The sequence below is a fragment of the Gorilla gorilla genome, chromosome 9 (genome assembly GCF_029281585.2).
Source record: "Gorilla gorilla gorilla isolate KB3781 chromosome 9, NHGRI_mGorGor1-v2.1_pri, whole genome shotgun sequence".
NCBI lineage: Eukaryota > Metazoa > Chordata > Mammalia > Primates > Hominidae > Gorilla > Gorilla gorilla.
In genome coordinates this window covers 42,807,601-42,832,323 of record NC_073233.2, presented here as the reverse complement: position 1 = coordinate 42,832,323, position 24,723 = coordinate 42,807,601, and the positions used below count along the sequence as shown (strand labels likewise).

At 47.3% G+C, this 24,723-nt stretch overlaps 1 protein-coding gene across 12 annotated transcripts in view; it reads right to left on the bottom strand.

Annotated features, from left to right (window-relative positions):
* Positions 1-24,723, bottom strand: part of PRR5L (proline rich 5 like) — a 171,980-nt gene that overhangs the window by 6,498 nt on the left and 140,759 nt on the right. For 9 of the 12 annotated variants that reach the window (XM_019036949.4, XM_055355541.2, XM_063711069.1 and 6 more), the window contains 3 exons: positions 21,266-21,357; positions 12,269-12,409; positions 7,371-7,497 (listed from right to left, as the gene is read on the bottom strand). In XM_019036949.4, coding sequence (XP_018892494.2) covers positions 7,371-7,497; positions 12,269-12,409; positions 21,266-21,357 — 360 coding nt within the window. The remainder of the gene's footprint in view (positions 1-7,370; positions 7,498-12,268; positions 12,410-21,265; positions 21,358-24,723) is intronic. The other 3 variants (XM_063711074.1, XM_063711073.1, XM_055355550.2) reach the window with 2 other exon arrangements.

The window sequence follows — 24,723 nt, the reverse complement described above, 5'->3', positions numbered from 1 at the left end:
TGTGTCAGCCACTTCTAGAGCCACTGCTCCTGGAAGGAGATCACAGCAAGACCTGCCTACATCCATCTGCAAAGCTCACAGCAGCTCCCGTCATCGGACTGTTGTGTGTGTGTATAAATAATGAAGAGAATGAAATTCTAACCCTTTGGACTAAATCTTGAGTCTACTGGCTCAGAAGCCCAAGGGGCCTGTTTGGTGGTGACAATAACAATTTTTCAAAATCAAAGGATATTACATAGAATTTAGAGTGTAGAGTGTGTTCCCACCCAATCTCCCTCCAAAACAGAGTTGTTCTTCGTATGCCCACTGCACAGATGAGGAAGACTGAGGCTCAGCCCCGTTTCTCTTGGGTTCTAGATGGCAGTGCCCAGACTTTCCCCACTACACGCTGCTGTGTCTCAGGTGACTGCTGCTGCCCTCAGAAGACATGTTCCTTGAAGCGGCCCACCCACTGAAGTCAAGTAATAGCAAACACTGCCCCCCAGCAGATGCTAGACAAGAAGCTGACACTGGCGCCCCTCTTTGGAGATAAGAGACAAAACGCCAAGGAGCAACCAAGAATACGCCAGGCATTGGCAGCGGTTCTTTCTGAAGCATGGACGCTCGTACTCTCCAAGTTACACATTTCTATAATGTTCCCACATTCTTATAATACCTGTATTACTTTTATGATCTCCAAAATCAATAACTATAAAACAGAAGCACCAGAAGAGTTCAGAGCAGCAAGGATCCCATTGAAAAACTGTCCTTAAAAAAAAAATGCCCTTGAGAACAATTCATTTCTCTCTCACTGCTGATAGAAGTACACACTTCAGATTGCTGCTGGGAAACCCATGTGGGGACCTGAACCCTACAACCAGTCTAGCAAGAGACAGGACGAGACCTGTTTAGGGAGCATTTGCTGCATGCAGATGTCTGGGCCTCTGAGACTGGGTACCTATCTGCCAGGAGGGGTTTGTGCAAAGGGGAGGGTCAAAGAGGTAGACAGTAGTGACATTATTTCTAATGTTGCTAGAGATTTTGATGTTTTGTTTTGTTTTTTGTTATTTTTTTTTTTTTTTTTGAGACGGAGTCTCGCTCTGTTGCCCAGGCTGGAGTGCAGTGGCGTGATCTTGGCTCACTACAAGCGCTGCCTACTGGGTTCACGCAATTCCCTTGCCTCAGCCTCCAGAGTAGCTGGGACTACAGGTGCCCACCACCACACCCAGCTAATTTTTTGTATTTTTAGCAGAGACAGGGTTTCACTGTGTTAGCCAGGATGGTCTCGAACTCCTGACCTCATGATCCGCCTGCCTTGGCCTCCCAAAGTGCTGGGATTACAGGCATGAGCCACTGTGCCCGGCCTCGATAATGTTTTATAAGAGTATGGGGGACTCCTCTCTTTGGGGAAGGGGTATCTGGAAAGATACAGTATTAATGTTAGATTTTATAACATGGCTGAAACTTGGAAGAAAGGCTGGGACCAGAGAGGACAGAGGGTAAATCGAGAGAACAGGAAATCAACTTGCTTGGCAGACACATGCAGCATCTTTGTAGGAAATGAGAATTCGTCAGATGATTTCCGCAGGTCCCAGCCCACTGGGATGAGCCAGGGAAAGGTGTCTCCAATGATCCTTGGAGGGCCCAGGCAGCAAATGGACAAGAGAAGCCACTCTGGCTGCTCACAGGCCAAGAGCTGGAGCCAGAGGGGGGCTGCCCTGGAGGAGGAGACCACACCACCACCTGTCCCCACCTTCAACAAACACTACTACCTGTACATGCAAAATGCTGCACTAGCTGCAGAGAAGAAAAGAAACATAAATCTGATGTGGGGCCCCCAACAGGGGCTTGAGCCCAGCACACTTGTGTACCTCCATGCATGTATGTTCACATGTCAGGGGCACGAGTTCTTGGAGGAACTATTTACTAAGCATCTATGATATGCTAGGTACTGTACCAAAAAGGAGGTGCTCCACTGATGGCTTCTAACCACTTTGCAGAAGAACCTGAAGTTGAGATGTGGAATAACTACAGTCATAGTTAGTGATGAAACCAGGACTCAAACCCAGAGCTGACAGCACAGGCCCAGCTCATGACCCACACACACAGATAACTGTTAGAACAGGTCAGTGTGGCAAATGTCAGGTCAGAGATACAGACGACAGCACCCTGGAAATTCAGAGGAGAAGGAAGAGAAGTCACAAAGAAAGCCTATTTCAGATGGGCTGTGCTTCTCTAGGCTTGACTTACAGACTGAACCACTCACTCACAGGAGAGGTCTGTGCCAGGTCCTGGGATACAAAATCCCTGCTCTCAACGAGCAAGCTCAGTGTAAGGGAGAGGCTGAGAAATAGGACATGGCAATACAGCAAGGCAAGGCCAAGGATGTGGTTTGGGATCCAGGGGAGGGATTGGGGAGGTACACACAACCTCCCCGGGGAGTGATTCCACGGACGCCAGGCCGCCTTTAGCTGGGCGTCCATAACATAGCAGGCAGCTCTACCTGGCCCTTCCCTGAGACAGGGCAGCTTCTTCCTCCTGCTGATCCTGAATGGAAGGACAGGGCCTCTGTGCTTAGCCCTCTGTGGCTCAGAAGTTGCTCCAGGCCACACAGCTGAGCCCCAGCTCTTGTGGTTTCTAAGGCCCTGCTCTCTCCACAGCTGCCTCAGCCTCTCTCCCCCTGCTGATGACTCACAGGAGAGGCTACAGCTCTTCCTTCTACTTTCTGGGTGGAATGTTTTCATTCCCAAGATTGGGTGTGGGCAGAGCCAGGACCACAGGGACCGCAAGGCTGTGTTGAGTCCCCCGGGCAGACAGCGTTTCCTTGCTAAGTTCCCGCCAGACTCCAGAGCCAAGCCTCAGACAAGTGCGTCAGCTGTGTCCCCACTGGGAGGTCAGGCCTGCTGGGCCCCTTGGGAGGCCTTAAAACTGAACGCCAGGCCCGGGGCTGGCAGACAGCGACCGACACTCTTGCTTCTTGTTCTCCTCCCCAACCTTTTTCTTCTCTGCTCCCGGGAAGGCAGGGCCCTGTCACCCAGGGAAGGGAATCTCCCACTAAGGGACTGATTATCCTGTGGGTACCCCCTGGGGCTCCAAACCAGCCCTTCCCTTGCAGTGGTGCCCTTTTAGCGGGAAGAGGGCCGGGTCCTGCCATTTCAGCTGGCATCTCCAGGCCACCTCTGCCTCCTCCTCTTCCCTTTCACACGGGGTGAGGCCAAGGGGAGGCTTTATTCCCTCCTCACTCACCAGGAGCCCTGCTGAACACTGGCATTCACTGGCATTCATCCCCTGCACCGGAGCCAGCAAGAGCAGCTCCTTTCAAACCCCCAGAGAGAAGCAAAGCCTGGATAAGGCCGTCCTCGGGTCCTTTGTTGGGGACTTGGTTCCCAGGCTTTTGATCTCCCAGGCTCCCTGGCCAGGCCCCACCGGAGCGACCGCCATAATAAGGCCATTGTGACCCCAGCACACCAAGCCCGTGGTGGGCGTCCCTCTCCAGGCTGGCACCTGAAAGCCGTGAATGCTGGCTTGTCACGCAGAGAAGTTACAGTATCCTGAAGGAGAAGGGCCCTCCCCCAGGCAGACACAATGGACGGAGGCCTGTGGGAGGCCAGGGCCTTTGTGTGGGAGAAGTCGAGCGTGCTGCTGAGTGTGTGCTCGGGAGGGCCCTGCAAACATCAGGGAAACAGCCTGGAGACTTCGGGGACTTGAAAGATGGGGCAAAGGCCAGCCTCTGAGGAGTCGGCCTTTTAAAAAAAGTTTCACTATCCTCTTCCTCCCCCCTCAGCAACTCCCACTGTTGCAGAAAAGTGGCTGCTTTGGAGAGGGCGGCACATTCTCTCTCACTCTCATCATGGGCCTCTGACCTATGCATACCCAGGGGTGAGGCCTGGCTGGCAGGAAGGGACACCTCCCGAGAATCCTCCTGCAGTCAAACACAGGCGCGGGCGCGTGGGTGCAGTGCGGAGCCCCGGGAATAAACCGCTTCTCTGGCTCTGGTCACCTACCCTGCGGGTGACCTGGAGACTGAAAGCACAACAGTACCTTGGAGGATGGAATGAGTTACGCGTCAAAACCCTGGTCAGTAATCCAGGGTGAGTGGTGGCTTCTGAAGGGATGGGTGGCCCCCACTACCCTCCGCTGCCTGTGACCACGCCTACCTGCGACCACGCCTACCTGCGACCACGCCTACCTATCCTCCGGCCCAAGTGAGCCACGGCAAAGCCCTCCCATAGGTAAAGGGGTTTATCATCCCCAACCCAACTCCTTAGTTTTTACTTCAGCCAGCGATCTCAATGCTCCCCTCCCACAGGCAAAATAAACCTTTTACTAAGGGGTAGACGGAGGCCCTGAGAGTCGTCTCTTTATCTGGAAAGCAGTGTCCTCAGTCAGGATGGGCACTGCTGTGACCATTTTAGCTTCTTAGTATCCAGAGACATGGGGTGAAATGTCTGGCTTAGGATCCCTCTTGGGCTAAGGAACACCTCCTGGGCTGTCCCTTAATAAAGTCACCTCCTCAAAGTTGGCAGCGGTCAGTGGGGGTGGGGGTGACGGTAGAGCATGTGGGGCAGCTGATAAAGTATCCACAGCTTGAGGCATTGGAATCCTGGCTCCATGTTACCTTAATCCTCACTTGCTTCCCCTGTAAACCTGGGAACAGCAGTGTCTGCTCCATGGTCCAGCATCCAGCACCCCCAGCACCATGCCCAGGACGAGGTCTGTGTCCAGTAGCTCCCCTTGCCATCAGCTTCCTTGCAACTCTGAAGCCCTTTCAGTTCCTCTAACGCTCCTTCCTCTTGCTCACCTCCTGTCCTCCAGACCCTCCCAAGCTCCTCCCCTTGGCCTGGGGATAGTCATCCCTCTCTGTTTACTCAGCTAACTTATATTCATCCTGCAGGTCCCATCACAGACATCATTACTTCCTCCAGGTAGTCTTCCCTGATTCCCTAGTCAAGATGAAGTCCGTGTGCCCTGGGACCCGTGGCCCCTGTACTTTCCCCCTCAGAACATGTGTACACTGATGAGACACTGCCCTGTTTGTGACTTCTTCCCTGGGCTGTATGCACTGGAGGGCAGGGATGGGTTGGCTTCATTTACAGATAGAGCTATGGCACCTCCCAGTGTGCCAGGACAGGGTCTTAGTACACATTTGCTGAAATGATAATTTAAAATTAACCAAAAAGAGGGTCACATCCTTCCCTCCCCACCCCTAGTGCGACAACTCTCCAGAGGCAGGGACTGTCCTAGGTACAAGAATAAAACCTTGAGTCTTTTGCTTTATAATTTGGCAAAAGTGTGCATTATTCTTATTTTAGCTGGAAAGCTAAAGCTATCCCCTCTTAGAGTGAGTCCTCACTGAACAAACTTCCCAATTGACTCTCGTTCCTGGGATAGGACACCAGAATATGCCACCACAAAATATGCCTCTTGGGCATAAGGATTTATGAACTGAAGGCAGTTAAGAAGCAGATACAGGAAGCTCTCTGTCCTCCCTCTATTTGCTTAAAGGCAGGATATAGATGTATAAAGACAAACGGTATCCCATCTCACTTCTACCAGGGAGAGCAAAGGTTAACCACTGAAGACAATTTTAGACCCTTATCAGCCAGCAATGCCAACAGAGAAACCTACATGAACAAGCCTCACTAACCAGCCCTTATCTGCCATCTATTTCCCTTGCCACAAGCTGCCACCCCTGAAGACTCAAAGTTGTTTTTCTTTGCCTTATCACTTCTCTAGAAATTTATGTTTTGTTGTTGAAGATGCTATATAAGCTGGAATTCAAAGCCATGTATTTAAGAACTACTAACTCCCTGGGTGTGACCCATGTATGTATGAAACATACAGTTTTAATAAGCTGCTGTTTGTTTTTCTCCTGTTAATGTGTTACAGGGGTCTGTTCCAACTAAGAGCTTAGGAGAGTTGGAAGAAAAACTGTTTTTCTTCCTCTACACTGGCATTAGGCCCAAACAATGGTGGCGTTCCTGCCATGGCCCAGCTAACCTGCTGACATCGACAGCTCCCTGGATGCCCCGGTCCCCCAAAATTCAGTGAGCTGAGCCAGCAGGAAGGTGGACTCCAGGGAGACTGCAGCAACATGGCACCCAGCTCAGAGTGGGGCTGCAGAAGACTGTTTTCCTTCAGTGTCATTGAAACTCTGGCTCATTCCAGCTCCTGGGAGGAATGAATGAGGAAGGTAGGGAGGAAGGAGAAGAACCAGCAGGCAGCAGGCTGGGGCCAGCACCCTCCGATCTGTGGTGGCTGTGGTTAAGCTGGTGTCTCCAGAAAAACATGAGCAGGGTGGTGAAAACTGCCAGCTGGCCCTGGCTCTTGCTGTGGTAGAGAGGCCCAGGAAGGGGCAGGAACCTCACTGGAGGACGCTCCTTTCTTTGAAGCTCAACCACTACAACTCCATTAAAGTGAGAAGAGGGGCATCAGGTTCCCAATTTGAGTAATCAATTTCCGCCTCTGCATCCCTCCATGGGTGCTGGCTCCCCTGGCCCTGAAGTACCATTGCTGCCATCATCTAACATTTTTTGAGTGCCTACTATACGCCAGGCACCATTCCTGGGGACAGAACAATGAATAAAACATTTCTGCATTTTGAGCGTTTATATGTCAGACAATAACTGGGTTTTTTATTATTATAATTATTGGAAGCCTTATCATACAGCTATTTCTACAAAGACTGGTCTGAGAGCTATTTTGTATTATATTATAGAGATATTTGTACTGAACCCATCTAGACTGCAGTGTCACTGAGAGAAGGAACAGATCTGATTCATCTCCAGATCTTCCATGGTGCCTGGTACAGAGCCTGACACTCACTGATGCTAGGTTTACAGCCATCAAAAAAAGGCCCCAACAGGATTTGTCCCCAAATGCAAGAGCCCCTTTCCTTGCCATGTGGTGGTACCTACAGAAATGGAGTGGGAGACAGCAACTCGATAACATCTGGCCATGCATACAAGTTGGCCTGACATTTCCAGTTGGTTTCAAAGGGAAATCTATCTCAGGAGGTTTCTCTACTCAACCAGAGGGAGGGTGTAACAAAGCACAGTTTCTGGTGTCAGATACAGAAAGATTAATGTCCTAGGCGCACCAAAATGATCAAAGCCACTGATCAAAGATGTGGATCAGACAAGCACCACCGCAAAGGCACAGTATCGGTCCTTGGGGAGGAATCATCAAGGGGAGAAGGTTACTGCAACCTCCAGAGGCCAGGAACGTGAGTGCTTAAGATGCACGGATTTGCACTGACCCACACAGGAAGCAAAAGGCTGTGCTCAGTTAAACAGTGCTGGTATCAGTGCTCAGTTAAACAGTGCTCAGTTAAACAGTGCTGGTATCATGATCATTGGGCCTCTTGACAACTTGAGAGCTGCACTCCTTACCCAGCGTGTACGTGGGGCCTGAGAAGCTACGGTCCCCGCTGATGCCGAGGAAAGGAGAAACCACTTGCTTCACCAGCTCCTCCAGTTGCAAATAACTCTCACTTGGGCCTGTGGGCTCGTGAACACTCTGGAAAATGAACAGCCAAGATACACAAAGGTCAGTGTTCATTGCCGTGACCAGCAGGTTCTCACTCAACAAATCCTGATTGTCCTCCTCCAATGTACAAGGCTGTGTTGCTGGCAGGCAGCATCCTTGCAGTTAGGATGAAGGAAACTGAGGCCTGAAGCCTTAGTCACTTGTCATGGGTCACTGCAATTAGAACTGTGCATGGTTAGTACCACAGCAGCCTCTCCCACTGGGCCACCAATGCAGTGTGGGTGTCCCACCTCCAAGGCTGAGATCTGGCTGGTCTCAAAGACAATAATCCTACCCATACTGTCATCGTGACTGGTTCATAAACAGCACAGAGACATTTAACATATATTAATGCACGGAGGTCTCCTGACAATGCAAAGAGGAAGGTGCTCTTATTATCCCCCTTCTGTGGATGAAGAACTAAAGACCCAGAGAGCTTAAATACCTTGAGCAGAAAAACACAGCCAGTAAATGGCAAAAACCCTGAACTGGAACCCAGGCTATCTGGCTCTGATCCCCTCTTCTGCCACTTGCTAACATGCTAGAAAAGAAGAGAGGAAAGAATATGGAAAAGTTCAGGGCTATAAGAGAAAGGGATAATTCTTTTTGAGCCAGGAATAGTTTTAGCACCAAGATGAAGAGCCAATTAAAAACCCCGGCATGACAGGAGTCCTCAAAGCTAAGCCCTGAGTAAAGAATGGTCAAAACCAGAAAGGAGCCAGTAACCAATGTTTTCTAGAAAACTGGCAGACTCCTGGGGAGTTCAGCTTCTTGCTGGAAAGGACTCAAACATGCTGTCATGTTGAGGGGCTGCAAAGAAGCAAAGACCACCTGGCAGGAGAGGGGCCTGGTCAGGAAAGAAACAAATCTCCATGGGGCTGTGCCCAGCCCAAGGGGTTAACATGCAAATTCTCGAAATGGAGTAGACTCTAAATCACTTTCACTTTCAAAGTAGACTCCACTCCAGTGCAGTGTTTCAGGGATTGAAGGGGAAGCTGTTCAGGTAATGAGGCAGGAAGGGCTGACTCCTGCATGTTGGCAATCCCAGGGGGAGATGTAAGCTGCCAAGGAAACAGGCTCTTCCTTGGCCCCTTTATGGTACCATTACACTGAGATGGGTGCGGCCAGGGGCTGGGGGAGAGAGGACACAGCTTCAGGAAATACAAGGAAGCTGAGGACGGGGCTATGGTGCAGATTTGGAGGTAGAAACAGGGCCAGAAGAGATGCAGAGAAAATGAGTGGCTTCTCCCCCAAACCTTCCATACCTGCTAAACAGGGAGGGACCACAGAAAAAGGAGAAGTGGTAAAAGGTGGGAAGAAAATGGATAATGAACACGTTATTTGGAGCTGGATGGTTTTCTCTCAGAAAAGTTGCTGCTGAGAACTTGGCTTGTGCACAGCCCTCTAGGAAGGTGCTGTCCTCAGCCCTTGGCTTGGCTGCCAAACAGCTATGGAATTTGTGTGGTCCAGCGTAAAATGAAAATGCAGGGCCTCGTGTTCAAAAATCATTAAGAATGTCAAATGCTGATGGGAGAAAATAAAACCAAGCTCAGGGTCCTCTGAGTACAGGCTGCACACCCTGCCTGGCTGGGGCCCCTGAGAATGCACCATTCCGGTGGTCTCAGGACCTGTCTGCATCAGCTGGGAGGAAACAGATCTTCGCAGTGGTCAATATCTCTGATTCTGCCTCTCACTGGGGCAGTTTGAAGGCAGAGCACATGGCCTACTGTAGGAGTATTTGTACAACTTGGGAAGGGTGGAGTTGGGTCAGGGACATTGTGGAAGAGCGACAGAAAAGACGGAGCTGAAGGCCTAAGAAAGAGCTCTTTTCTCTGTAGTAGGGTCAGGTAGTTTTGAAAAATATCAGCCCCAGGTCTCATGGCACTGTGGAAAGTGCATGTCTAGGGAGAGAATGGACAATTCTAAGTACCGAGGCCCAAATTTCCTGTAGCAGATATGGCCCCAGGGCAGTGCCACCTGGAAGTTCCATTCAGATCCAGAGGCCATCGCCCTTGCTGCTCAAGATGGACTTGGGCCGGGGAAAGATCCGGGTTCTTCACAGTCACACCCCCAGCCCCAGGCTCTAGAGCTCCTGGCAAGGAAGAACATGGGCCAAAGGCAACATTCCCAGGAAGCCCTCAGGGGAAGTGATGCCAGATGCCCTGCAGGAGAGAGGGACGATCTTTAATGATCTGTAGGATGCCTGTGGGGCGTTTCCGAGTACCCTGGGAGACTGCAGAAGGGAGGCAGTAGTTGCCTAGAAAGGCTAAGTGGAGGTAGGAAGACAAGGGCTAAGGGATGGGGAGCAATCCAGCTCTCTTATAAATGAGTACAAGACCTTGAGAAAGGTCGCCACCTTCTCTGAACCTCCATCTCAGCTGTGAGATGGGAAAAATAATGGTATAGACACAGGAGGAACCATTTCCTTGCCTGACTTTCTGGAAATTCGCCATGATCCCAGAGCTTCTTTGACTGTACTTCCCTCTGCCAAGAGAAGAAGCCCTACGTGACAGTCACCAACATGGGTGTGAGGTCAGGGACCCAGCATCAGTCCTGCTCAACCTTCTACTAGCTGGTGCTATATTCCCTGGACAGTGTTTAATTAATACCTATTATGTGCCAAAGACTGTGCTGGGTGCTGAGGGTACAAGGGCAAGGAGAAAACATTGACCTGCCTTGATTAGACAGGGGCTTGAGGACCCCGGAAGACAAAGTGTTCTGAGCAGGGGGAATGGTGATCACAAAGATCCCATGGCAGCCAGGAGAAGCCAAGAAGACCAGAGCAGTGGGTAAGTCAGGTTCCAGGCAGGGATGGAAGGGTGGGAGATGCTGAAGGCCAGGGTACAGACTTGGGCTGTTTTTCTAAGATTGATTGGAAACCACTGAAGAGTTTGAGGCCGTCCCATGGAGGGCAAATGGGGGTGGGGACCAGAGTGCATGAGGGTAGATTCTCCTGGGCAAGCAGTCTCACCTGTCTTTGGGGACTCAGGGGTATGATGACAGCTTTCTCATATGGCTGCAGGGCTACCTGGCACAGGGCCCGGAATGTTGGAATGTGATAGACACAGGCCCTCCTGTTCCAGCAGCAACAGGTGAGAGTCTTCACCTGCAGGAGTGGATCAATTCTCCTTCCCACAAAACCAAACAAACCGCCACCGCCCAAAACACAAAGGAATCGCTTCTCAGCCCTAAACTATTATAAACTGATATGGGAAGATGGGAGCCCAACTTTCCGAATTTTCCTGTCAGAATCCCAAAGGGTTCATTTTCAAGACTCCTTATTCAGGAAGCATGCTCTAATTAAGGCTTCTCAGACCCGAGCGCCACATGCATTTTTCTATCCCCCTCCTTTTCCATCTCTTCCATAAAAATACTTGACCTGGCATTCCGGCCAATTACACCCACCCTCATCCTATTAGGCAACTCTTCCTCCTCTCTAATTACAGGAAAGGGGGAGAATGCCCAGAAGGATGGCCCAGCTTCAAGGACTGAAAGAGAACACCAGCTGGGGGATGTGGGGGAAGGATTGGAGCCCCAATGCCTGACATTCCATCACTGCTGTGAGGGCAGCAAGGGGTCATCACTAGCCTGATCAAGGATGAAGCCATCTTCCCTGAGGAAGGGCTCAGAGCTAATGCTGCAGCATCTGAACTTGTTACAGAGGTGAAGAGGCATAGTAGTCACCTCTTAGGGGTGTCCCTAGCCAAAAAACCCTACTCGTCAAGAATTGTGTGCCCCCACCCATAGGAATGAGTTTGCCAAGGCCATGTTTATACTGCTTGATCTTATTCAAGGGTCATGGCTGATTGGGCAAAGAGGAATCATCTAGCTCAAGCTGGACCAATTAAATTATTTCCTCTGGGGAGGAAGCATGGTGTGCATAATTCCAAATCTTACTGCCTCTTCCTAACTGAGGAACCTCAGGCAAGCACACCAACTTACTAGGTTTCATTTTCCTCACCTCTAAAATGGGAATAACAACAATGCCTACTTCATACAGTGATTGTCTGGATTATCTGATTAAGGAAACAACACACTTAACGTCCTTGGCCTGTGCCCGGCACATAGCCAAGGACCAATATGTGTTAGCTCAAATTCCTAGTATTGATTTAGAATTGGGATTGAGTGACACTAGGCAGCCACTGGGCAGTCTCTTACTGGAAGCACATCAGCTGTGAGGTGTCACATTCGATCAGGTACAAACCAAACACAGAGCATAAGCCTGCAGGGAGAAAAAGACCAAGTCCAGGAAAGATAGGATAAGATGAAGACAGACAAAGTAGCCCAGATACAAGTAGAGACTAGAAAGTAGAGAAAGGATGGTGGCTTCATGGCCTGAGACAGCCTCATTCCTGGTTGTAATCCCTCCTGAAGTCCATCTGCCCTGGGAGCTTTTCAGGGAGTTCCTCATCTGCTTAAGCTAGGCCAAAGTGTATTCTTTGCTGTGACTTGCAACTTGTGGCTCCCTGGCATCACTGGAGAGGGGAAAAGGGCATCTACTTCCTGAATGAAAGACTATGCTTCCCTCACTCCCCAGTGTGGTCCTGGCACCAAGCACAGCACCAGGACCTAACAGGTGCTCAGTGAATGCACCTCAAATGAACAAATGAATGAATGAATGAACACGGGCCAACAAACTAAATAGTAGTAAGCCAAGCTAAGGTGCTCTGGTCACTAGGTTCCTTCGCCCTCATCTCAGAAAGGCAGTCTCTTCCCTCGCTCCCTCCCTCTGCCTTGGGGCAAGTCTCCAGCACAGCCTCACCTGCAAGATGAGCAACATCTGGACAATGGACGAGGGCAGCTTGGACTGGGCCAGCAGCAGCAGGTCACCCAGCTTCACCTTCAGCAAGACTAGGTCTCGGAAGCCCAGCAGGGAGATCTGGCGGATAGTCAGCTCCTGGCCCTAGAGGGGACAGGGGAGAGAGGGCCAGGAGGTGAGAGCTTACTGAATCTGCCACCGACCACGTGGGGTTCAAGACAACACATGTTTATATAGCACCAAAGATGGGATGAGGCGTCTGCAAGGGCCAGTGTGTCTTTCAAAGAGCCAAAGACCTGGCTCCTCTAGAATTAAAATGCTGTTAAGATAAGGCATGACTCAACCTGCCTACCTAAATGACTGAAAGACAATACAAGGCACATATAATCAGGGCCACACTATTATAAGTGCTATGAGTGGTCAGGAAGGAGAGAAAGAGAAAGATGGGAGAAACAAAGAGAAGATCAATACTACCTCCCTACATTCAAGGCCGTTTTCTCAACTTCATCTATAATATATCTGAACATCTATCATACAAATAAAGAAGGAAAACACAGGACCTCTTAGATTGTTGTATAAATACTGGTAATTTAGGAAGAAAAATAAATAGGAAAGTAGGAGGAAAGGGATTTGTTCAATTGTGGGGATGGGGTAGGGAGCAGAAGGTGAAAATAATAACTATAAATAAGCTAACATGTATTAAATTCTATGTGCTAGGCATGATTCTACATAGTTTAGATGTCAACATGTGTAATCCCCACAACCACCCTTTGAGATAGGTACCATTATAAAACCGATTTCACAGATGAAACACCCAAAAACCCAGAGAGTTACTCTAATTCAACCAAAGTACAGCTGCATTTCAAACCCAAACTTCTCGATTTTAGAGCTGCTCAAGTTTCCCAAGACCAAAAGAGAAAGGAAGGTGCACTTTTCAGGCTCCTTTACACAATACATACAACATGCACTAAAAATCGGTTGTTCTTGGTAGAGCCAAACCCATTTCACAGATGAAACACCTGAAAACCCAGAGACTTACTATAATACACCCAAAGTAGAGCAGGGTTTCAAACCCAAACTTCTTGATTTTAGAGCTCAAGTTTTTCAAGAACAAAAGAGAAAAGAGGGTGCATTTTTCAGACTCTCCTTTGCACACATACATACAAATGCACACTAAAAGTCGGTTGTTCCTGGTAGAACCAAAGACATCATTAGGGTACCCTCCCAAGCTGACCAAGGTTTAAGGATGTTTTATATTTCCTGCAACTCCATAGAGTTTTACAGAAACGTGGTCAAGAGTGGTTTTGCTATCTCCATATCCCCTGACCCCCCACATCCAACAGATACACACAATCACCACCCATACCTTTCAATACCATAAAAAATTATAAATAGAGCTCACATTATGTTGGGTGCTTTAAATAAGTTATCTTATAATGAGAGACTTTGATTGGGTTTTATTCCTTCAATATCTTTTAAAAGTTGGCCAGTTGGTACTACCTCTGTTGGATGGATTGATGGACAGAGATGCTGAGGCAACAGGAGAGAGCCAGCATTAGGCAGCATTATTCTGGCCAGGTCCTGGCTCTTGGTCCTTTGTGATGCTGGAAGCAGAGGGGACATAAACAACTTTTTGTTCACAACCTTCCAGGGAAGTGAACAATAGAACTGTCTGATTTAAACTATAGAATGTGGGAAGACAGAAAAAGGAAGACTGGGGCAGGCAACCTTCTAGAAACTAGAACAGCAAATCTGGTGGGAAGGAAAGACTGCAAAGCAAAAGGAAACAATTCTAGGACCTCCTGCTCCAACAACTGCCAAATCACTTTCCAGAACTGATTATCTAGGAATTCCCTAGAAGGTCATCAAGGCATCCCGAAGGACTCTTCATTCCCCTGAACTGCACTCCAAATAGACGATTATTTTGCCTTATTGTTTTTGGTTTTGTATTTATATTATAAAACATTTAAAGGCAAAGATTAAAACAGATCAGAAAAAGGGCTTAAGGTAAAGTTACAAGTCCTCTTCGTCTAATCTCTTATTCTCACTCCACACTGGTAACTGCTCCTTGAGGTTTTTATTTATATTCTGGATTTTCCAGAAAGTTCCTATATCCACATAATCACATATCCAAACCTTTAAACCCACACAGAGATTATACCCCTCCTACTGTTCTGCAGCTTGCTTTTGTTTCACTTTGTATATTTTGGACATCTTTTCATACCAGCACATATTGACCTCCCTCACTTGTAAGGCTGCGTAATATTCTACCACTATGTGAACACACTGTGTGTAACCAACCATCTCCTGACCAAGATGCTTTCATTTGCACACGTGTGTGTGTGTGTGTTTCAAACATATTTATCCATGCCATGTTGGGCATATTTTATCAGCATATCCAGATTATTCTGCAAAGGAAAATTACTCAATCCAAATGTGCCTTTAAAAAGTCTTAAAAAAAATACTGCCATGTTGCTCTCCAAAAAGATTGCATCCATTTGTACTTCCAGCAACAGTGTATAAGAGAGCCTACTGTCTTACACCAACTGGGGGGATGATTTCCTAAGTAGGATGATTAGGAAAATACAGGTCATAATCCCACTTAGGCAACTCTCAGGAGCTGTGCCCACACTTCCATAACAGTGCCAGTATATGGTAGACACTCAACAGTCACCCATTGTCAACTCATCTGCTCAGCCCATGACGTGGGAAAAACTCATCCAAATAACTGGATTATCTGCTGTGATTCCAACACATTTTATTGGGCAGAGAATAATAATGATAATGATATTGATGATGATGGCGACAATTCTTAAGCCCTTACTGTGTGTCATATGCAAAATTAAGTGCTTTTCAAGTATTATCTCACTTACTCTTCTTAACACTCCTGTGAAGCAAGTTTTATTATTTTCTAGAAGAAAACCAAGGCTCAGAGAAGCAAAGTTATCTTCCCAAGAATATCAAGATGATAAGTGGCAGACTGACGATGTGAACCCAGGTCAGTGACGTGGTTTGGATATTTGTCCCCTCCAAATCTCATGTTGAAATGTTTTCTCCAATGTTATAGGTGGGGCCTAGCAGGAGGTGTTTGGGTCATGAGAGCGGATCCCTCATGAATGGCTTAGGTGCCCTCCCCTTGGTGATAAGTGAGTTCTCAATTAATTCACATGAGAGCTAGTTGTTTAAAAGAGCCTGGTGCCTCTTCCCCCATCTCCTGCTTCCTTCTCTCATCATGTGATACACCTGCTCCCCATCACCTTTCTGCCATGGTTATAAGCTTCCTGAAGCCTCACCAGGAGCAGATGCTGGTACTGTGTTTCATATACAGCCTGCAGGACTGTAAGCCAAATAATAAACCTTGTTTTTTTTAAATAAATAAATTACCCAGTCTCAGGTATTCCGTTATAACAACGCAAAATGAACTAATACAGAAAATTGGTGCTAAGGAGTAGAATGTTGCTATGAAGATACCTGAAGGTGTGGAAGCAGCTCTGGAACTGGGTAATGAGCAGAGGTTGGAAGAGTTTGGAGGGCTCAGGGCTCAAAAGATGACAAAAAGACAAGGGAAGGTTTGGACCTTCTTTGAGACTAGTTAAATGGTAATAACTAAAATACTGATAGAAATAGGGACAGCAAAGGCCAGGCTGAGGTGGTCTCAAGTGGAAATGAGGCAGTTATTGGGAACTGGAATAAAGATCCCCCTTTTTATGCCTTAGCAAATAATTTGTCTGTATTGTGTCCATGCCCGGGGGATTTGTGGGAGGTTGAACTTAAGAGTGATGACTTAGAGTATCTGGTAAAATAAATTTCTAGGGCGGGCGCAGTAGCTCACACTTGTAATCCCAGCACTTTGGAAGGCCAAGGCAGGTGGATCACAAGGTCAGGAGTTTGAGACCAGCCTAGCCAATATGGTGAAACCCCATCTCTACTAAAAATACAAAAATTAGCCTGGCATGGTGGCGGGCGCCTGTAATCCCAGCTACTTGGGAGGCTGAGGCAGGAGAATAGCTTGAACCCAGGAGGTGGAGGTTGTAGTGAGCTGAGATTGTGCCACTGCACTCTAGCCTGGGTGACAGAGTGAGACTGTCTCAAAAAAAAAAAAAATATATAAGAAGCAAAGCATTCAAGATGTGGCATGGCTGCTTCGAACAGCCTAAGATCAGGAATAGGTGTAAAGGAATGACTTAAAGTTGGAACTTATAATTAAAAGGAAAACAGAGCATAAAAATTTGGAAAATTTGCAGCCTGGCCATGCAGTGAAGAAGGAAAAGGCATTTGCAGGAGAGAAACATAAGAGAGCTGTGGAACAATCACTTCCTAGAGAGATTTGCATGACTAAAAGGGAAACAGGTGCTGATAGCCAAGACCAGAGTTTAAAAAAGGCATTGAAGTCATTTCAGAAACCTCTGGGACAGTCCCTCCCATTACAGGCCCAGAAGCCTAAAGGAAATAATGGTTTTGGAGGCCACGCTCAGGGGATGCCTAGTGCTACCTCAGGACACTGCTGCCCACATCCCAGTTTCTCTGGCTCCAGCAGTGGCTCAAAGTGCCCCAGGTACCATTCCAGCTGTTACTCTGGAGGGAGCAAGCTATAAGCCTTGGTGGCTTCCACATAGTGCTAAGTCTACAGGTGCACAGAGTACAAGAGAGAAGGAGGCTTTGCAGCTTCCACCTAGATTTCAGAAGATGTATAGAAAAGCCTGGGTTCCCAAGCAGAAGCCTACCACAGGGGTGGAGCCCCCACAAAGAGACTCTACCAGGGCAGTGCCAAGGGGATATGTGGGGTTGGAGCCCCTGACACTTCCTAGTGGAGTCGTGGGAAGGGGGTTCTTGCCCTGTAGACCCAAGAAGGGTAGAGCCGCCGGCTTGCACCCTGAGCCTGGAAAAACCACAGGCATTCAACTCCAATCTGTGAGAGCAGACCCAGGGGCTGGAACCCTTCAAAGCCACAGGGGCAGAGCTGCCCAGGGCCTTGGGAGCCCATCCTTTGCATCAGTATGCCCTGGATGTGGAACATGGGGTCAAAGACTATTTTGGAGCTTTAAGATTTAATGTCTGCTCTGCTGTGTTTCAGACTCAAGTGGGGCCTGCTGTCCCTTTCTTTTGGCCAAATTCTCCCTTTTGGAATGGGAATGTGTACCCAATGCCTGTGCCACCATTGTATCTTATAAGTAAATAACTTATTCTTGATTTTACAAGCTCATAGGTGCAAGGAACTTGCCTTGAGTCTCAGATGAGACTTTGAACTTTTGATTGAGTTGATGCTGGAATAAATTAAGACTTTAGGGGACTATTGGGCAGGAATGATTGTATTTTGTGATGTGAGAAGGACATGAGATTTGGAGTACCAGGGGCAGAAAATATGGCTTAGATATTTGTCCCCTCCAAATGTCGTGTTGAAATGTGATCTCCAATGTTGGAGGTGGGGCCTAGTAGAAGGTAGAGTCATGGGGACAGATCCCTCATGAACGGCTTGGTTCCCTCCCCTTGGTAATGAGTGAGCTCTCACTCTTTAGTGAGTTTTCACTCTATTAGTTCTCACTCTATTAGTATGAGAGAGCTAGTTGTTTCAAAAAGTCTGCCACCTCCTCCCTGTCTCTTGCTTCCTCTTGCCATGTGATACACTGGCTCCCCTGTTGCCTTCTGCCATGAGTGAAGGCTTGCTGTGGCCTCACCTGGGGCAGATGCTGGCAACTACACTTCTTGTTCAGCCTACAGAACCATGAGCCAAACAAGCCTCTTTTCTTTATAAATTACCCAGTCTTGGGTATTCCTTTATAGCAACACAAACAGACTAACACAGTCAGTCATGAGCTAACTCTGCAGCTCATGCTTTGAACCACTTTGTTCCTCTTTGGCACTGCTCCCCCTCCCTCATTTCTTCCCCAGATTATTCTGTTGCCATCATTTCTTCATATGAAATACCTGTAGTCATTTGGGTCTAGACTGGGCATGGGTAGTTATAGCACTCACCTGGAGAACATGATGGATTTTGCCTTTGGGACTTCTAAGCCCCTGGTTAAACATTACACTCTCAGAAGAAAAGGCCTGGATTTATAAGTGACCAGCAGGGCATACTGAATCAGTACCTAGTACCTCCTGTGTTTAAAGGTGAGTTTAACCGGGCCAAGGACAGCAACATGCCACAACCATTTATGTTAGAACTGGCTCCAATATCCCAATCTCTCAATATCTAAATTCCTCCCCAGCATAGGTGGGGGGGAAGTTTTATCTTCAGAACTCCTCGCTGGTTCCCAACCCATAAAGGCCTTTTCTATATGCAGAATCTGGCCTTCGATGCGAGCAGAAAATACTTTTAAGGGAGGGTATGGGGTACCCGGTTTATACCAACCTGCCACATAAACAAGTTAATCATTGCTTTCTTAGAGAATCATTGCTTTCTTAGAGGATCATTTGGGGCCATTAACCAGAGCACTGGCTTGTTACCAGGCCTTAGCCATCTCTTAGGCCCACAATGAATCAGAGAAGGAATTCCTACTAATCCAGAATTCACTTTTCTGTTCTTGTTTTAGGCTTGATGGGGAAAGCATAACAAAACCAAGCCTGTCTCCTCACAACCTACGTACTCCAAAAAAAATAACAGTGCATATCCCTGTTACCCAAATGCCATCCAGTTTCTCTAGGCTAAGCACAAAGAAAAAGTAAAGCCTAAGAGATACAGTCCTATAAAACTATAAATATGTGAACCTGGATCAGCTGAGAACAAAAAGGAGGAGGAAGGCACAGTTTGCCTTTTTCTGGGTATGCTATATACCTTTGATGACCATTTGCTGCAGATCTTCGCCACCTCCCCGGAATATTCCCTGTCCACAATCTGAATATGGACATGCCCATCTCACCCAAACCCAATTCAGCTAATTGAATAAAGCAGGGTTAGCACATGCGAATGGCCTCAGGAGTTGACAGGAAAAGGGAAGCCAGCAAGGTGGGGGCCGTGGCAAACTCGAGAAGAGAAGCAGAATTCAAGTCAGTCATTGGGGAGTGAGGAGGTGAACAGGGGCAATATTAATTGTTGCCAGATCTTACCATCTCTCAAGAGAACCAAAACAGCTATCCTTAGACCCACATGTCTGGGCTCCTGCCTGGCTCTGAGCTTTTAAAACCCCCCTCCCCCACCTTTGCCCTCTTGACTATACTGGGGCTATGTCCACCCAGATCCTGCACTCTCCATTCTAGAACCATCTGGACACCTGCACCCTGGAATTCCCTACACAAATGGCCTGAAGAGAGACCCAGGGCCCCTCGAAATGGTGGTACCATGTTGCTGTCCTGGGTCTGGTTCAGTTTGCCTTTAAACACAGGAGGCGCCAGGTACTGATTCAACATGCCCCTTTGTCCACCTACAAATGCAGGTCTTTTCTGCACACCCCTTCTAGTAGGGTTGCCAGATAAAACACAGGATGCCCAGTTAAATTTGAAGTGTTTTTCAGTATAAATATGTCCCAAATATTGCATTATTTGCTTATATATGCAATTCAAATATAACTCAACATCCTGTAGTATTTATTTATTTCGAGACAGGGTTTTGCTCTGTCACCCAGGTTGTAGTACAGTGGTGCAGTCTCAGCTCACTACAGCTTCGATCGTCTGGGCTCAAGTGTTCCTCCTACTTCAGCTTCCCTAGTACCTGAGACTACAGACACAAGCCACCATGCCTGGCTAATTTTTTTTAATAGAGATGGGTTGTCATCATGTTGCCCAGCCTGGTCTCAAACTCCTGGGCTCAAGTGATCCACCCACCTCAGCCTCCCAAAGTGCTGTGCCCGGCCAACATCCTGTATTTTTATTTGCTTAATCTGGCAACCTTATCCCCATACCTGTCTTCCTGAGAGAAGACTCACTGATGGCTGATGAGCGACTACTGTAAGGAAGGGGAAGGTTTCTGCAGGCTACAGGACAGAAGCTTCTATCTGTACTATCTTACTGGAAATGTTATGGGGTGGGTCTAACATGGAAAATGGAATCTGTAAGCATAACCTCCCAGGTTTTAAATATTTGACAAATGTTTTCAGCAATCCAAAATTCCTTTAAAACACTGTTCAGACCAAACAATCTATGTGGTATAAGGTCATTCTACCCATTGCTTAATGGCTGTGTTCCTCTGCATACGACGCCCACACTTCAACAATACCTAATTACATACGAAGCCTCAACCCCAGTGGGAGGAGAGAAGAGTGAGTACACTGCAGCTTAAGTGAGAGAGACATGTATTTTGGAGAGGAACATCTATGGGTCAACCTCCCTTAGCGGTGGCTTCAACCTGGCAGTGACCATCGTGGTATGAGCTCTACAGAGACAAGGGGGCAAGGATATCAACACAAATGGTAGGAGTGGAGGTCACAGAATAAGAATACTAGAGGTGTCATTCATATTTTATTCTAAATTCCTTGTTTTGTAGGAGATACAATGGAGCTATGCTCACAGAAGATAAATGACTCTGCCCAAGCCCACACTCTTGAATCTAAGTCTACAGATACCTAGTCCAGCATTCTTCCTACTAAATCACGTAGGATCCCTTACAGAGGAACACGGAATGTTACTCCTTTTTCATAATTTGAATGCGACAGCAAACTTGCTTTAAAATTGTGCTTCACAAAAAAAAGGTGGGGGCGGGGGGAGAGAAGAAAGATAGAGGCAGGGGAGAAAGAAAGAAAAGAAACAAGAAATCTCCCTTCCCCCATCTTCTGTACTTCTGAAAACTAAGAAAAACAAACCACTCCAAGAATATAAAGACATACTCAAAACCAAGAGGGTAACAAGAGCCTACAAATTGCTAGTTATGCAGGCACTCTTCTTCACTTGAAGTTAGGCACTAAATATAGAACCAGAGAGCCCTTAAACAATCTCTAAACTCCTTAACCAATGCAAGTGCCCAATCTCCAAGTTTTCTCCCATTTACCAGGAGCCCTCAGGCCGCAAGAGCCAGGAGAGAAGACAGATCGCTGAGGATGGCAGGAAGTGTTCCCCAATGAGACTAACCTGAACTGGATAAAATATTGCCTGCAGGGTAGGGAGAGTCTCAGTGAAGAAGTGGTCCCAGACTTCAGCCAGAACCTCAATGCGATTTTCACCTACAAGAGGGCGAGAAGATGGGAAGGGAGGAAGAAAGAAAAGAATTCGTCATTACTTGTAGGAGAGGCCAGAAGACAGTTCCACATAAAATGTCAAGCTGCACATGCTAAAAAACTTGCAGCCAGGATCTATTAAAGCCCAGAGAGCAGAGGTGTGGTGCTACAGGATCTTAATTCCAGGCTAAGACCAACAGAAATTCTCAGGGCAGAAATATATTCCATCTCACAAGGGTGCATGTATTGATCCTAACTCTCTGGTCTTACTAATAAGTAATCTAAACTTACTAGTCTTCACTAGTAAGACTCTGAATGGGAGGCGCAGCATTAGGTGTGGGGAGGAAAGAGAGCGCATTACTTACATTTGATCTACAAGGTTTTACTATAGTAAATGTAGGACTGGGTGGGAAAACTCAACTGAAAATATGCAAATATGCCTTTCCATCCTCCAATCCAGAAAAGGGAGCTGACATCTTAAAATCACATAGTAATTGTTATTACATGAATGGTTACAACATTATCCAGCACTACGCTAGTTTACTTACCTATAAGATATCTCATGACTAGACTCTAATACCCCCGCTTTACAGGCTCAGAGAGGCCAAGTAACTGCCCCAAAGTCACACAGCTCGAAGGCAGAGCTGTGATTCCACAACCCATGCTCTCGGCCAATCTTATCCAGGAAGATCGTGTGCACAGCTATATACTGTTTTGTTTTCTTACTCATTAAGGTATTGGCTTTATTCTGGGTTTCAGCTGTCAATGGAGAGAGGCAGAAAGAGAACTTGGAAACTGTTTCCTCCACCCACTTAACAGTAACTGGGAAGGCAGCATTCTCTGAAAAGGCCATCTGCAAAACACAGCACCTGCCTCCTGATGCTGTCCCTACTCACCCTGAGGATCAGGAAGCCTAAGCTATGGCCAAGTGTCCCTGCTACCCCAGGCTGGAGAGCACACAGGTCACCCAATGCCATCGGAAGGCTGTGTGAGGAACTCTGCACCTCCAGGAAAGACGGGCCCTGGCAGAGAGGAGCCTACGCAGCAGTTGCTGTTTAATGACCTAGATATCAGAGCTGATATTGGTCACTGCCTCTGCTCATCCCAGGCAGAGAAACTGGGTCAGCCAAGATTAGACACTGAGAGACGCGTTTGGCAAGACACTGCCAGTTCCACTGAATAAATCTTGAAAGATTCATTTGGCGCCTCCCGTCTATTAATTTAATGGGCAATAAAAGCAGTGGCTGGGGAGAGAGAATAGAACAAGGGCATGACTGGTAGCCAGCAGGTCCAAAGATGTGCAGATTTTGAAAGGTCAGGGTGAAATTCACAGGGGGAAAATGCAAATCCAGGGCACCCTCAACTTTCCTGTGCAAACCACTGATCACACTTTATCGGAACAGCTTATTCACTTCTTCTCTGTCTCATCACTGGAACGGGAGTGGGAATGGAGCCCCACCTGTCTTGCTCATCATAGTGCTTAGCATGGTGCAGCCACTTCAATAAATCAATCTTTTAAAATCTTTGCATGAATGGATGGAAAGTGCCAAGTGTATAGATTTTTGCAGATACTGGGGCTGGTGAGTGGAAGGAGGTTACCATTTAACCCAAATATAGGACAGTGTAGAACAGGACTTAATAGTTAGCATGAACATTTTCCTTTGCTCCTAGGATAAAGAAAACATCAATAATATGATCTACACAGCCCAGGAGAATCCGCCTCCTCCTTCTGGGTCTTGATCCTCTCTTCTGTATTCCTGTCAGCCTTTGGGCTCTAATCATCCCTCTTTCAGTCACCATTCTCTGTCATGCCACAGGGCCTTTGCATATGCTAGCCCTTCTGCCTTGACTGCTCTTTCTCTCCCTTCTTTACCTAACCTACTTCTGTTTATCTTTCTAGTTGCAGCTTGAACATCACTTCTAGGGGAAAGTCTCTCCCCATTGGTCAAACCACCCCGCTGCAGATTGTATTCTTAGTACTTGTCCTAGGTACAGTTTTATACTTGGTGATGATTTGATTCATGTGTGAGCTCCATGAGGGCCTGTAATGCTGTGATGGTTTTTCTGATTCCTGACTCCCCAGCACCTAGCAAAGTACTGGCTCATAGTAGATAACCAAATAAACATTTGATTGAAGCAGTCACCATCCTCTTTCAAATATAGGCTATGCTGTTTCACTGCAGGGAGGAGGAGGGGGAAGTCTAAAAGGACCCTCTCACATACTGAGTCACCCTGGTTCCTAGAACCAAGGTGAACTCCAGCACCTGGATAATTTACCCCAAAGGGCAAAAGGTTACTCCAGCTTCTTTGTTAATGTCCCTTATCTTAAGCTTTCTACAACCAAGACAAGCAGAGGCCCTCTTGATCTGAAGGAGGGGAAGAAGAGAGAACCTTGCAGGTCAGCACTGGTGCCTACTTACTCCCCCTTTCAATGCCAAGACAGGATGCTCACTGGCACACAAGGTAATTCTGCAACCCAGCAGCAGTAAGACGCCTCCCGAGAACCCAGGTCTAATTGCTGGCTGCAAACTTCAGAGAGTAATGGAGGTTTTGGAAAGTGTTCAGAGAAGAACATCAGACAGACACAGACACAGCAACAGGGTAGCCCTGGGGGAGAAAGAGTTAAAGAACACAGGTGCCTTCCCTTCCAGAAACAGCCCATAAGTCAAGGACTTAGCTCCCTGCAAAAATGAAGGGGGTTGGATGGATGGTTCTAGGTGACTGTCCTATAAATCTGCCCTCTAATGTAACGCAGCAGTTTAGGTCACCAGAATTATATAGGTAAGTATAAGGAACTTCCTAAGACTCAAGGTCACTAAGGCTCTAGAAAAGTTGAAGTTAACATGGCATCTTCTGCTCACAAAACAGCAATAAGTGGATATGAACAGCCACCTGTCTTTTCTGCAGCAGTAAAGAAGGGGTGTGTATATATAGACATGTAAGTACCTAAGCGGAGATGTCGACAAAGAGGAGTTTGTGCAGTGACTGGACAGATCATATTAATTGTTTTCAAACTTTGTTTTACAGCAAGTTTTATCCAAACACAATTTTTCTTGGAGTTCTAATACATAAAATTAAAAAGTAGAGATGCCTGGTTGAAGATGGCAGAGTCCCTTAAAGGTTCCCCACATGCCCATTCACTGTACAGAAAAGGCCCCAACACCCAGAACTCTAGGACTAGAAGAGACTCAGAGAATATCCCAGGCCTGGTGCTCTCAGGCCATGCCAGGGCAGGGGGACAGAATCTTGGATGAACTTTGTTCATCCTGTCCAGCCCCATTTCTGAGTTTTCACTCTGAATGTATCTATGATGAGGGTTATTTGGGTGAGAGACATTCACCTTCCCCTTTTAAGGGCACTTGAACCTCCGGT